The sequence below is a fragment of the Sander vitreus genome, chromosome 18, assembly GCF_031162955.1.
Source record: "Sander vitreus isolate 19-12246 chromosome 18, sanVit1, whole genome shotgun sequence".
NCBI classification, from domain to species: domain Eukaryota; kingdom Metazoa; phylum Chordata; class Actinopteri; order Perciformes; family Percidae; genus Sander; species Sander vitreus.
In genome coordinates, this window is record NC_135872.1 from 8,578,121 (window position 1) to 8,590,961 (window position 12,841).

The 12,841-nt window shown below is 40.9% G+C and overlaps 1 protein-coding gene across 2 annotated transcripts in view; it reads left to right on the forward strand.

Moving 5' to 3' along the window:
* sipa1l1 (signal-induced proliferation-associated 1 like 1) overlaps positions 1 to 12,841 on the forward strand; it is a 92,983-nt gene that overhangs the window by 59,275 nt on the left and 20,867 nt on the right. For both annotated transcript variants that reach the window (XM_078274378.1, XM_078274377.1), the window contains 6 exons: positions 1,740 to 1,928; positions 2,616 to 2,790; positions 4,004 to 4,107; positions 4,428 to 4,585; positions 9,124 to 9,703; positions 11,799 to 11,897. In XM_078274378.1, coding sequence (XP_078130504.1) covers positions 1,740 to 1,928; positions 2,616 to 2,790; positions 4,004 to 4,107; positions 4,428 to 4,585; positions 9,124 to 9,703; positions 11,799 to 11,897 — 1,305 coding nt within the window. The remainder of the gene's footprint in view (positions 1 to 1,739; positions 1,929 to 2,615; positions 2,791 to 4,003; positions 4,108 to 4,427; positions 4,586 to 9,123; positions 9,704 to 11,798; positions 11,898 to 12,841) is intronic.

The window sequence follows — 12,841 nt, forward strand, 5'->3', positions numbered from 1 at the left end:
TACGACCAATAGTACACAATACTCAATACCAAAGTCTATACCACCACAAAAGAACAATACTTAAACATTAATTTCTTTATTTAAACATTTGAACATTATAAAAAACAACAAGAGTGATAACAGTCACATAAAAAAGCGATTACAATATAGATTTACAAAATAGATGTATAATAAATATTTAAACAGTTGAACATTATAAAAACACAACAATAGTGGCATGTAGCCTTCCAAACCAAACCATTACAAAATACACCAATTACAAAATCACAAATAATTAGAAAAAACATCAACTTTTACCACTGTACTCTCCTGATAGACATCCTCCTCTGGCTGATATTGACAAAAAAAAGACAGAGAGGGAGAGAGAGATATTTTAGTTACTTAAAAAAACTGACAATGACTAATAAAACAGTGGAGGCTACAGGTGCTAAGGTGTACACACACACACACACACACACACACACACACACACACACACACACACACACACACACACACCTTATACTCTGAATGCAAGCATTAGTTTAAATTCACTGACATGGCGTAAAACATTTCTTAAAACCACTAACACCACTAATTTCAATAATTATTTAATCCAGTGACAGCCTCCATTTTGCTGACAGGACACATGCTGAATGGTGATGCATGGTAGCCCATTAGGAGGTAGTTAATAACGGTGCAATGCTTCAACTGGCTATCGCAAACATTACATGGAGCGTAATGTTAGCTGGTTTCACGGCAACAATGCCAGCTGTCTCAAACAAACATTTAGGGCCTGTGTTTCAGGATAAGGATTAGAAGTTTTACAGTTTGTATATGATGTTAATATGACTTAAATGTTACATTAAATTCTTGGAAGAGATCGGGATGCCGTTTCAGGTGCTTTGCCAAATTCGAGGTGTTCCCTCCTTTTGTTTGAAATGAACGATGGCATTGTTTGCACACCGGCTTCAGAGTATCATTATATTATATACAATTATATGTCCATCGTCATCTGCCTTCAATGGGAAGTATTTCCATATTAGACTAAGATTGTCGCTATCTTCTGTAGTTTTTCCTGTGTGCTTGTAGGCGTTCTTTTTCTTTACCACTTGTGGACCGACTAAAACCTATATATACTGCCCCTATCAGTTCCGGAAGAATTGCAACCTTGGTACATTTGTTACCAACGGTACCTACACTACTGCAGAAAAACAAGTACCGTCATGTTTAAAAATGTTGGTACCGAAGTACCGGTTCTTGTGACATCCCTAGTTCTACTGATGGCTGGACAGCTAGTTTTGCTTTTGTTGCCAGCTTTAGGGGGATTTTGACACCAACACATCAGCCTGGGAAGTTTTTCAAAAATGTTCATCACATTGTATTCAGTAGTGTTTTACACTGAGCAATAAAGACAAAAATAGGACATGACTGTGGCATTGTTGTATTTTTGACCACTCATACGTAATCTTATCTCCAACAGCACAAGTTTTTAATAGTACATCACAGTATTTTCACTCAAAGACACAACTGCAGACCAAGACATGACATGTCACCAAATATATAATGATTTACTCAAGCTTAAGGATAGCTTAATGAGTCAACTGCGAGGCAACAGTATAAGGTGTACATGTCAAATTACAGTATAGTATACTTGATGTATTATTATTTTTTTTACTTGCAAGTAATTTTCACAGCGAATGGAAATAACTTGCATGTCCTATTTTCTTTCCTTCTTCCTCTGGTTGTCCTGTCTCCAGCTGAATACCCTGAGGGGCTCCATCCTGGAAGATGCAGTACCTTCCACATCCAAGCATGGTCTAGCTCGAGGCCTGCCTCTCAAAGAGGTGCTGGAGTACCTGGTGCCTGAGCTCAACGCCCACTGCCTGCGCCTGGCACTTAACACACCTAAGGTCACTGAGCAGCTAATGAAGCTGGATGAGCAGGGGGTAAGGATACAAGTTGGGCTGGGTAACTTTGATTAATTCCTTTGATTGTTCATATTGGAAGAATTCCTTTTTTATTACTGCTATCCAATTAGTAAAAGGACAGTATTAGTCAGACTTCATACTGTCATCATCATTCCTTAAAAATACGATCCATTCAGCATTATTGATCATTCTTTGACCTAAAGACGCACGTGTCCGCGACATTATCCTTTTGTTTTTTATGAATCATTTTATGTCTAGGTGTTACATTTTCCAAAGGGGGAGTTCTCCTTGTGGAACAGAATTATTTATTATTGGTTTTAGTTTTTATTTATGCTTAATTTATCCATTCACTACCACAGGCTATTATGTGTAATTTAAGTAGAGAAACTCCCTCACATGTCAGCCCACATGAACAAACGCACACCTCAACCTAAAAAAAACGAGAAACACATAACAAGCCCTTTTGATTCTCATGCTCCCTAATGCAGTCATCAAAAGCTGAACCTCAACCTCAAAATGTCAACATGATTTCTCTGGAAAATGGCACTGCGATCACTGCAGTACAACCCAAGGTGGTTATTCTTGAAATGCCAACATGACTTCCCCCTAAAATGTCAACATGGTTACTCTGACATGATTTTTAAACGGTAATATACACTTGTTTCTCCCCTTTTCACTGCAACAACCTTGGTTTTCTCTCCATAGTTGAGTTTCCAGCGGAAGGTGGGGGTGATGTACTGCATGGCAGGCCAGAGCAGCGAGGAGGAGATGTACAACAATGAATTGGCTGGTCCCGCACTGGAGGAGTTCCTTCATCTGCTGGGGGAGAGGGTTAGACTCAAAGGCTTCACCAAGTACCGGGCCCAGCTGGACACCAAGAGTATGTACATGCACAGAAATTACAAGTTGATGGTGTTACTAATGCTTGATCTACAGCAGCAAACTCCTCATTGATTGTCTAGGAGTCTTGTGTTTATGAATAAAGCCTCAAATGTTTGAAACGCGTTTGAGACTTCTACTTCTCCCTTCTGCCCCTCAGTCTCAGTCTGCTTTAATCCCTCTAACTTCCTTTCAATGATTTTTCTGTTTCCTCGGTATGCACTGCCTTAAAAACAAATGTTCTTTTAATTTCAGACAGATGGCCCCTGGTGTCAGATTATTATATTGGGGGACACTGATCCACTGTGTGTTCTTCTTTTCTCTCCTTTGCCCTACCACCTCTGCATTTGCTATAGACAAGATGGATGTCTACATTGCATCTGCTTTGATATTTAACTCCATACTTTTCTTATATGAATTAAGTCTTCCCTTGTAAATGCTCCGTGTGACAAATACTCCCAGTCACTTTTTGCAGGACATGTAATACAACCTTCAGTAGCCTCTAGTAAATTAAATACCGCCATGCAAAGCACTCCCAATAGAAGGAGTGTACTTAATTGAGGTAATCTAGCTAGGTTAAGTATGGCCTTTTAAACACCTTGTGACTGTTTTGTTCTCTGAACAGAGCACATCAATAGACTGTGGATGTGGTTATTAACATGCAGTGGCTCTCTTTAAGGCCAGAACCTGTTAAGAGCTCAGGGAACACAGGGCCATCTGATCTGCGTTTGCAGCAGAGGAAGATGGGGAACATAATGATAATGTTTGGTTATACTTGTTCATTCATTTGGTTATGCATTCCATTGTATGGGAGTTTATAATTGGAACGTTTCAGAGAGTATTACTGAATATTTTGAAGAGTTCTTTCAGTTGACTGTTGTCTGTCCTTGTTCCTGGACATGTTATAAACACTTCTCCATATCTGACTACATGGTTTTTATAGTTACAAAATACAATTTTACAAAGTAAAGATTTAATACCGAATTAGTTTTGCCATTGTGAAGCCACCGTTTTAAAAAGATTTTAAACTGGCAATATTCTTATATTCTTAGTATTCTTACTTGGGAATATAAATGCTTCTTCCATATCTGGGTGTGGACCCAGAAACCGGCCCTACATGAAGAGAGGGGCCTAAGATCGGTAAAATATTCTATTTTTTTTTTACTGTATTCCAAAGCATGAGAAATTCACATGTATTTGTATCCCCCCCTCAGCTGACTCGACGGGCACCCACTCCATGTACACCACTTACAAAGACTACGAGATCATGTTTCATGTGTCTACCATGCTGCCATACACACCCAACAATAAGCAACAGGTAGGTTATTTAAAGGGCTCACAGACCCAACACACTGAAGTCTTTGTCTATGAACATGTTGCAGCTATTTATTTATATTATAAATGGCCATGTAGGGCATAAATACATGCAAGTATTTTTAAATTTGAATGTGCCGTTGAAATTCTAGATAATGCCTTATTAGATAAAGCACTACAGAACGTTTGTGTTCACAGTGCAGTGTACATTTTAAGTTAACTGGTTCAAAAGTTTTGCATTGTTTTTCTGTATTTTTGTTTTTGTAATTTAATAGAACTCAATATCTAACGCAAGTTTCTCCTGCTGTCTCTTTGCTTTTTCAGTTACTGCGCAAGCGTCACATTGGGAATGATATCGTCACGATTGTGTTCCAGGAACCCGGGGCACTCCCCTTCACCCCCAAAAATATTCGCTCACACTTCCAGCACGTCTTTGTTGTTGTGCGTGCTCACAACCCATGTTCCGACAACAGCTCCTACAGGTGAGATTCACTTTTCACTTTCACCAAAAGTGTACACGTGACTTTTCTTCATGAATCACTTCCTATCCCTGCTGAAACAATAATGCTCTTACCTGTTGCTTCAAATGGTTGTACATCTCTTATTTCCTTTGCAGTTCCACCACTACATCATAGAGTAGGCTGTAGGTGTTGAGAGCCCTCTCTACCACTCACGATTTATTACCACATTGTCAGAGATGTGTAATATGAAATACAGTGTGCCAGCCCGTACTCATTTTTCTTTTTAAAGAAATAATGAACTTTCTGCCTGTTCAGCTGTGGATGACATTTCATTCTCATTGTTTATTCCTGTCTCTGTCTCTGTCTTGTTATCTAGTTTTCTGTCACTCTCTCTTATCTTGCTCTCTATGACTCCTTCTCCCTCTCCCACTAATGGCTGTTTTTTAATTGCTGTCTGAGCACATTGTGTGAGGTCTTAATAGTCCCCCGTGAGGCTACTTTGTTACTGACACACACACACACACACACACACACACACACACACACACACACGGGCACGGACACGGGCACGGACACGGACAAAGAGCCCGGCAATAGAGTGAATTTTGAGCAAATACTGTTTCTACGTGCCTTCTGTGATTCACAAATGTGAATGAAGTTTTCTGAAGTGAAAACTAATTTCACACACACTCCATAGAGGTAAAACATCAGGTTTCAGAAGTAAATTTCTGTTTCATACTCACCACAGGGAATTTGACTGTGAGTCATGATGTGTTAAGTAAGGATGACCTCAATGCTTTGAAGTTTTGGTGTGTATTTTGGTGGACATTCACTTACACACAGGGAAGGGAAATATAGCACACTTCTTGTATTTAGTATGGCTCCGCCTTCTGAAGCAATGGTTCCCAAACTGTTTTGAACCACGGCCTCCCTTCAAAGGACACCCCGAGCCACCCAACCCCCAATATAACATGCTTATATACACAGATGCTTATCAGTTTTAACAATTTCAGATTTAATATTTGTATTTGTTACATTCTTATTATATAATGCAACTCTTAAATAATGTATAGTATAAATGGCTGCAGTCTAAATGGTTTTTAATGAGGTCTAGTAAACTTATCCAAATATATTACAGCACCACTGCTGCTGTATGTTTTTTCTTAAATAAATATATTGTCATTGTAAATAAACCCTTAACACATGTTGCATATGCTTAGTAAAGTAGATGCCAATGCAGTTCCTCTTTTTCACGTAGATGCATCGTCACAGTTATGAGACTTTTACTAGTCTAGACAAACAAGTGTCACATAGTATGAGGCAATGGTGACCCTGAACGTGACTCACAGTGAACATGTGCTGTATGGTGTGAAAAACTACTCACTTCTTTACACAGGTTGATTTAAGTCTGATTATTCATTTTTTATGACAATTTCATGTGACGTCTTTTGAGGTACACATGAATCTTCCCTGTGCAGTCTACTGCACATTACAAGTGTTGTGACAATGACCGAAAAAAAAAAAAAAAACTATTGATTCCCATTGAAATCCATTTCGAGGTCTGTAGGGAGTAGCTTCACACAATTTCTAACCCCAGACATTTGCATCCTAAGCCTAAATGACCAGGTCCTGCGGTTAGAATGTACAGTATACATTGTATATTTTCCTGAATACATTCCCTGAAGGAAAATGTCATAATTCCCTGACTTCTTACCTCTGTTCCGATGTCTAATTTAGAACACAGCATTGCATGTGCCCTAGCCAGAAAAGTCACCACACGAACCTGGTTTCTGCTTCGAGGACTAGTTGTCACAAGTAGACAAAAACATGTTATATGTACCTACCTCACATCCACACACATACATCTTAGCCACTCACTCCAATAGGTATTGACATTGTATGGTATTCTTTTTCTTGTCTTGCCTCAGTGGGCAGCTGGTCGTGGATACTGGAAAAGCGGAGCTGCCCACACACTGGATATTTATAAGACCACAAATCACTGAAACCACAGGAATGTGCTCTTTCATTTCTGCTACCAAACCTCCTGCCACGAGGATCACACAGCAGCAACACAGCCCAGCAACCCCCATTACTCATTATTCATTTCTCACTCCCTCTCTGGCTTCCTCCTCACCCTCGTTTCTCTTTTTTGTGTTTTTTTTGTTTTTTGTTGTGTCATTCAGTTTTTTTGTGCTCTCTTTGTCTTCTTCTCTGGCTCTCAAACCTCTACCTTTCTCTCCATCACTTCTCGCTGTCCTGCATGAGTCACAGGTCTATGGTTGACTGACTCACAGGTGTTTGAGATCAGCACAAGTGCTTTTAGAGCTCCAGAGCAATGTATTGAGTGATGTTGTGGTGATGGAGAAGAATAAGAATAAAAGGTCACATTTTATTTTAACCATTTGTTCAGCCTGCTTATAACCACTTCAGCTGCTCTTCTCTGAAATACCCTGTGTGATTAATTTGTCATATACTGAAAAGCAGGCTGATATTGCCTCGGGACTACGTCGCTTACTGCTTATAATGTGCTTCTTATAATCGTTTTAAAAATTTAAGATTTGATGTGCTAGTACGCTGCAAGGTGAAAGCTAGTTAAAAGGACAGTTCTGGGTTACTTTTTAACTGGGCTTTGTTTTGTTGATATTTTCAAACTTTTGTTGATATTTTCAAAGTTTCATATACTCTATATATATATATATATATATATATATATATATATATATATATATATATATATATATATAAATAAAAAACTGGGCTGGCTTTCTTAATCAATGACATTATTAATTGAGGAATTTCAAAAAGGAATGTGGCCGGGTTTTTTTCAGGCAGTTGAGAAGAACTGCTGTCTGTTGGAGAGAGAGCTCCATTTGGAGTGAAATGTTGTTTTTTTTTTGTACTTTATACATCTATTCCATACATAAAAAAAGCATAATAGGGGCTCTTTAAATATTTTTTTATGAAAGTAGAAATGAGGGTAAGAAGGTTCATACTGAAAATGCACTAGTAGTTCTGTTAAAACGGACACAACATCCGTGTTGCACCGGCTAGTTTTTGTTACTTTATACCGTTTTTGTCCTGCCTTGGTTGCACCGGATTGTTGTGGTCTGCAGAAGCGCAGAGAACTTTCTCTTTTTTATCTGAATACTGTAGCAACTACTGAGGGTATTCCCAGCAACACTGTACCATACAAGTCTGTACGTTCACTCTTTGAGGCAATTTCAACCAGAATAAAATTGTTTCCTCTCTATCCTCTGTCTGTCACAAACAAGGGAAGGTGGAAAATGAAGTTTATTATAATTGAACACCACACGTCTCCAGGACAGGGTGTCTGTGAGGTATGTTTAGAAAAATGTGGGTGACGTTTTGACTTTACTTGCTTATTAGACAAAGCGATTAATCCTGGTGGCAACATGTGTGCTAATGCATGTCAGCAGGGAGGCATGTGGGACGAGGGCCCCGACTTCCGGTGCTACTCTCGTCAGCTGGTAATTATCACCTGAGAGAGGATCTGTGATTGAGCTCATTTGGTCTGGAGAGGTTGAGGACAGGTGTCCCATGCAGACATTGGGCTTTTTATGGGTCATAAAAAGCCATTTCAGGGCACTGTTAATCTTTTTTGTCAACCACTTCAGATTAAGACATTCAACAGATCCAAATGTAAATCAGCTTGTCTCACATAACCATTCCAGCAAGCAATAATTCCCCATGCTTTCAGAGTCTCCCACACAGTCCTCCTTTCTCAGCCACATTTTCCTTTTCCCTCATTCTGGGTTTTCTGGAGCTTCGGGTTGGAGATTTGGAATTGTACCCTCCCCTCATCCTCCTCCTCGACTCGCCTTCCTCTCAATGGCTGCACAGCTGAGTTCCTGACATACCAGACGTGGCAAACGGCCTCAGATGGCCATTCCAGGGACTTAATCAAAGGAAAAAGGGGTTTGGATAAGGGAGGTGGAGAGCAGGGAAAACAGGGAGGTATAGGACCTAGACAAGAAGTGCATGCTGCAGTATTAGGACAAGGCAAATATATATAGCCTCCACACAATAGAAAATGTGTTAATACTTATTATGTGCAGCATTTAGACTAAGATTGAGGTAGACAACAGACTGGAACTAGGTCTGTTGCCCTTTCCACTTTCACAATATGTTTTTGTTTTTGTCTTGACATACCATACAACTGATATACCAGTTAAGAATTGTGCCTTTTATGTTCCCATACTTGAGTGAGCAAACCGCATGAGTCTTTAATGCTTTAGATCATACATAAAGTCTGTTGCAGAATCTGCCAGCATTCATTTATTTTTTGCTTTAAATCTTAAAGACATAATTACTTGCTTGGATGTGATGTGACATTCTGAGTAGATTTATGGTTGAATAAAACACTAACTGTAAGCCGCAGAGTCTATGATGTTGAAACGAAATACCAACCCTAATTTGGCCAAATTGCTGGTCAATACTGGAATAACTGATTTGTTAACCATCACTTTTTTCTCTTTTCCCATTTTCCTACTTTCTCCTCTTGCCTGCTCTATTCTTCCTGGTCTGCTTCTTTCCTGTAGTGTTGCGGTCACTCGTTCCAAAGACGTGCCCTCTTTCGGCCCCCCTATTCCAGAAGGCGTGGCTTTCCCCAAGTCCTCTGTGTTCCGGGACTTCCTGCTGGCCAAGGTCATCAATGCAGAAAATGCTGCCCACAAGTCGCACAAGTTCCGTGCCATGGCCACCCGAACACGCCAGGAGTACCTGCGCGACCTGGCTGAGCGCCACACCACCAGCACACCCATCGACCCCTCTGGGAAGTTCCCTTTCATCTCACTGGCCCACAAGAAAAAAGAGAAGAGCAGGCCGTATGAAGGAGCAGAGCTGCGCAGCCTGGGGGCGGTGACCTGGCTGGTCCATGTTGAGGATCACGGGACCGGAGGGGAACTGGAGGCCCTCCTTTCTATCTCCAATGACTTTCTCATCCTGTTGGACCAGGAGGCCAAGGCCGTGGTGTTTAACTGTGCCACTAAGGACGTGATTGGCTGGACGCTGAGCAGCCCTGCGTCTTTGCGGATTTTCTACGAGCGGGGAGAAAGTGTGTCTCTGAGGAGTATCAGTAATAATACTGAGGATTTCAAAGAGGTGGTCAAACGTCTAGAGGTTAGAAGACACACGCACCAATACATGACAGATGTGATAAGACTGATGGTTGTGTGATCAGCATGCTTAGATAATGCAATTCCAACACCGGTTCTCGCTTGTAATCTGTTTATTAAGTAGCTGTTTGCTCTATTTTCACAAGTATATCAATCATTGACATTTGTCTGCTGCCATAGTTGAGGACATGGCAACTAGGCTACACATTCTAAATCAATTTAGGTCAGTTGGTGCCAAGTTTATTTGACGAGAATTAACATAATGTATTTTGTCAGTGTCAACTAAATACTTTTTTGGTCCCTGTAACCAAGTGGTTGGCACTACTCACACTGCAAAATGAAACCAGACTCCATGTTGGTAAACGGAGTAAGACAAAAGAATGGCTGAGATGACAAACATTCATTCGTGTGAGCAGACACGTACTGAGAAACCAAACTAAAATGCTGTTGGCTGCCATTGATCATTTACCTGGCCCACTCACGGTCTCTCCTACTATTTACTGTTGGCTATCAGTCTGCCAGAACGACAACATTTTTGTGTTTACGTGCCAAAGCTGCTGTCTCATTACTGGTCTCATCTTATTCAGGGAGTTTCAGAAACACCTCTGGACAACATACTCCTAATGGCTCATACACCTACACATACAGTAAAGTGGTGCTGGCTCTTCCTTAGCTGTTTCTATGGAAACTGGTTGAAAAAAAAGAAGGTGTTTTCTTATGCAATCATCAGTGCTTTAGAATACATTCATTTCCCCAGCCTCTCCCTACCTTCAATCTGTGTGGATGCATGTCCGTGTGCGTGTCTGGTTGCGTGTGCGCGTGCGTGTGTGTGTGTGTGTGTGTGTGTGTGTGTGTGTGTGTGTGCGCGCGTGTGTGCGCGTGCGTGTGTGTGTGTGTGTGTGTGTGTGTGTGTGTATGTGTGATGGTATTTTATCATGTATTTGTGTAACCTGAATTGAGTTCACCATCTTTGATTTGCAAACATGCATACAAACATATTGGAACACACACACATCGTTCTGTGGCTCACTTTCATGTTGCATTTTATGCATCTGGCGTTAATCTTCAATCATTTGGACTACCTCGCTGCCAGAAAGAGGAAGGGAAGTGGCCTTGGGCCTCTCTCTCTCTCTCCTCTCTGCGCTCTCTTTTTTCCCTCTTGTTTGCTCTTTATCATTTCTTTTTTTCTTGTATTCTCTTCCTCTCCCACGCGCACATTCAGAAACATCAGAGCATCATAACAATTCCTATCAGGGTGCCAGTCTGCAGCATGATTTATTCACCCATCCTTGAGTTACACTTCCATTTATCTTTCACTGAGTTTGACTTCTATAGAGCTTTTGCTGACTCCCTGATTAGACAAAGAAATGCAAGGTCCCCTGAAGCCACCAGGAGCATACCTAGAGGGAGGAAGAGAAGGATGAGTTGTGACTGACCACAAGGGGAAATTAGTCGGGAATGAGTATTGGCTTTACCAGATTATTTGTCAACTTATTGGTTGCCCTTTGCAGTTTGGCGGGTGCTCTCGGCTGTTTCTCATAAAAAATTAAACTTTTCAACTTTTCCACCTCACTCCCTGTGTTAAATAAGCACTGCCGGTTCACAGCGCTCCCCACCCTGCCTGGATGCTAAGAGTCACATCCTTCCATGAAATAAACAAAGTTCAAAAGTGTCTCTCCTAAGCGACACGTCTCTGTCTGTCTGTCTGTCTGTCTGTCTGTCTGTCTGTCTGTCTGTCTGTCTGTCTGTCTGTCTGTGTGTGTGTCTTCAATTTTAAGGAGGAAGCATATATTCATATGCACTAAACATGCCCACACACATGCAGACCTACACATTTGAAGATTTATTATTCCAGTATTTTATTAAAAGTTTTCCCAAACTGATTCTATTCTACACATTAAAATAGTGTTTGGTGGATTTGCATATTTGTGTGAGGGTGTGGAAGCTATAAGTTTGCTATCCTTTTCCCACAATATCCCCTTTTCTATTCACTTGTTTCCCCTCGCCTCTTCTTTTTTAATCATCTCTCCTTTTGATAATTCATGCTACCTAATCTTCCATCTGTACTTTGTGCATCTCTCTGCCCTCCCTATGTCCAGTTCCTGACTAAGGGCTGTGAGACATCAGAGATGACGCTTCGTCGAAATGGCCTGGGGCAGCTGGGCTTCCACGTAAACTATGAAGGCATCGTGGCTGAGGTATGTGCCTGCTCATAACCCAAATGTTCTTCCCAAAAAGTACATCTAGTGCATTGCGGTACAACACGTGTTTGCACTGAAGATCTGAACCTTACTCCACTGGTTAATGTGATGATCTTCCCTTGTATTCATTTCTGTTTTTATTGGATTAGTTCTAACTGTAGCTTTAACATATTTACTGATAATGAATAATTTATTTCACAGTGCAGGGAGATAAAGTTGCCTTGTTGCGGTCTATTGCTATAAAATTGGTGTAACAGTAATAACCAGTATAACAGAATTGTACACGTTTTATATTAAAAAATTTAGTGCGTAACTTTTTGATATTAATGAACGTCCGTTACATTCAAGCCATTGCCAAATGAGTTGCTACAAAGCTAATTGAGACTATCAGCTCCACACAACTCTCTCTGTATTTCTCAGTATGACTATGTTCAGAAGATTGTGGCGTCCAGGTGACTTTCCCGCGCAGAAACTCGAGTGAAGATAATTACCTCTTCTGAAGAGTCCGTCATGTTCTTTTAATCCTCCGTGTCCTTGGCTATTTGCAACTGCGTGGAGGAGGGGTGGGAGCGTGTGCGCGACCCAAAAAGGCTGTATCATGTGGATGCGCCGACAGTGTTGTTGTCATTACTTAGAATTCCTTATTGGGGCGACAGAAACTATGCACTATCGCTTTAAAGGGGTGCTATGCAGTTTGGCAATTTCTCGCTTTTTGCTCGCAGGTTTCTCTATAGAGCTCCCCCTACAAAGAGATATTTGGCAACGCTGTTGTAAAAACTCGTTGGCGACTCACCCCCCTCCCATCTTCTCCTTCAGCTCATGTGCATTTGTTTTCAAAGAAGCCAGCGAACGCACGGAGCCATGTCCACTGAGGTTTTTCTCGAAATATTACCCTTCTCTCCCGGGTCCATAACATTATTCTTTTTTCCTACAATGGCCGG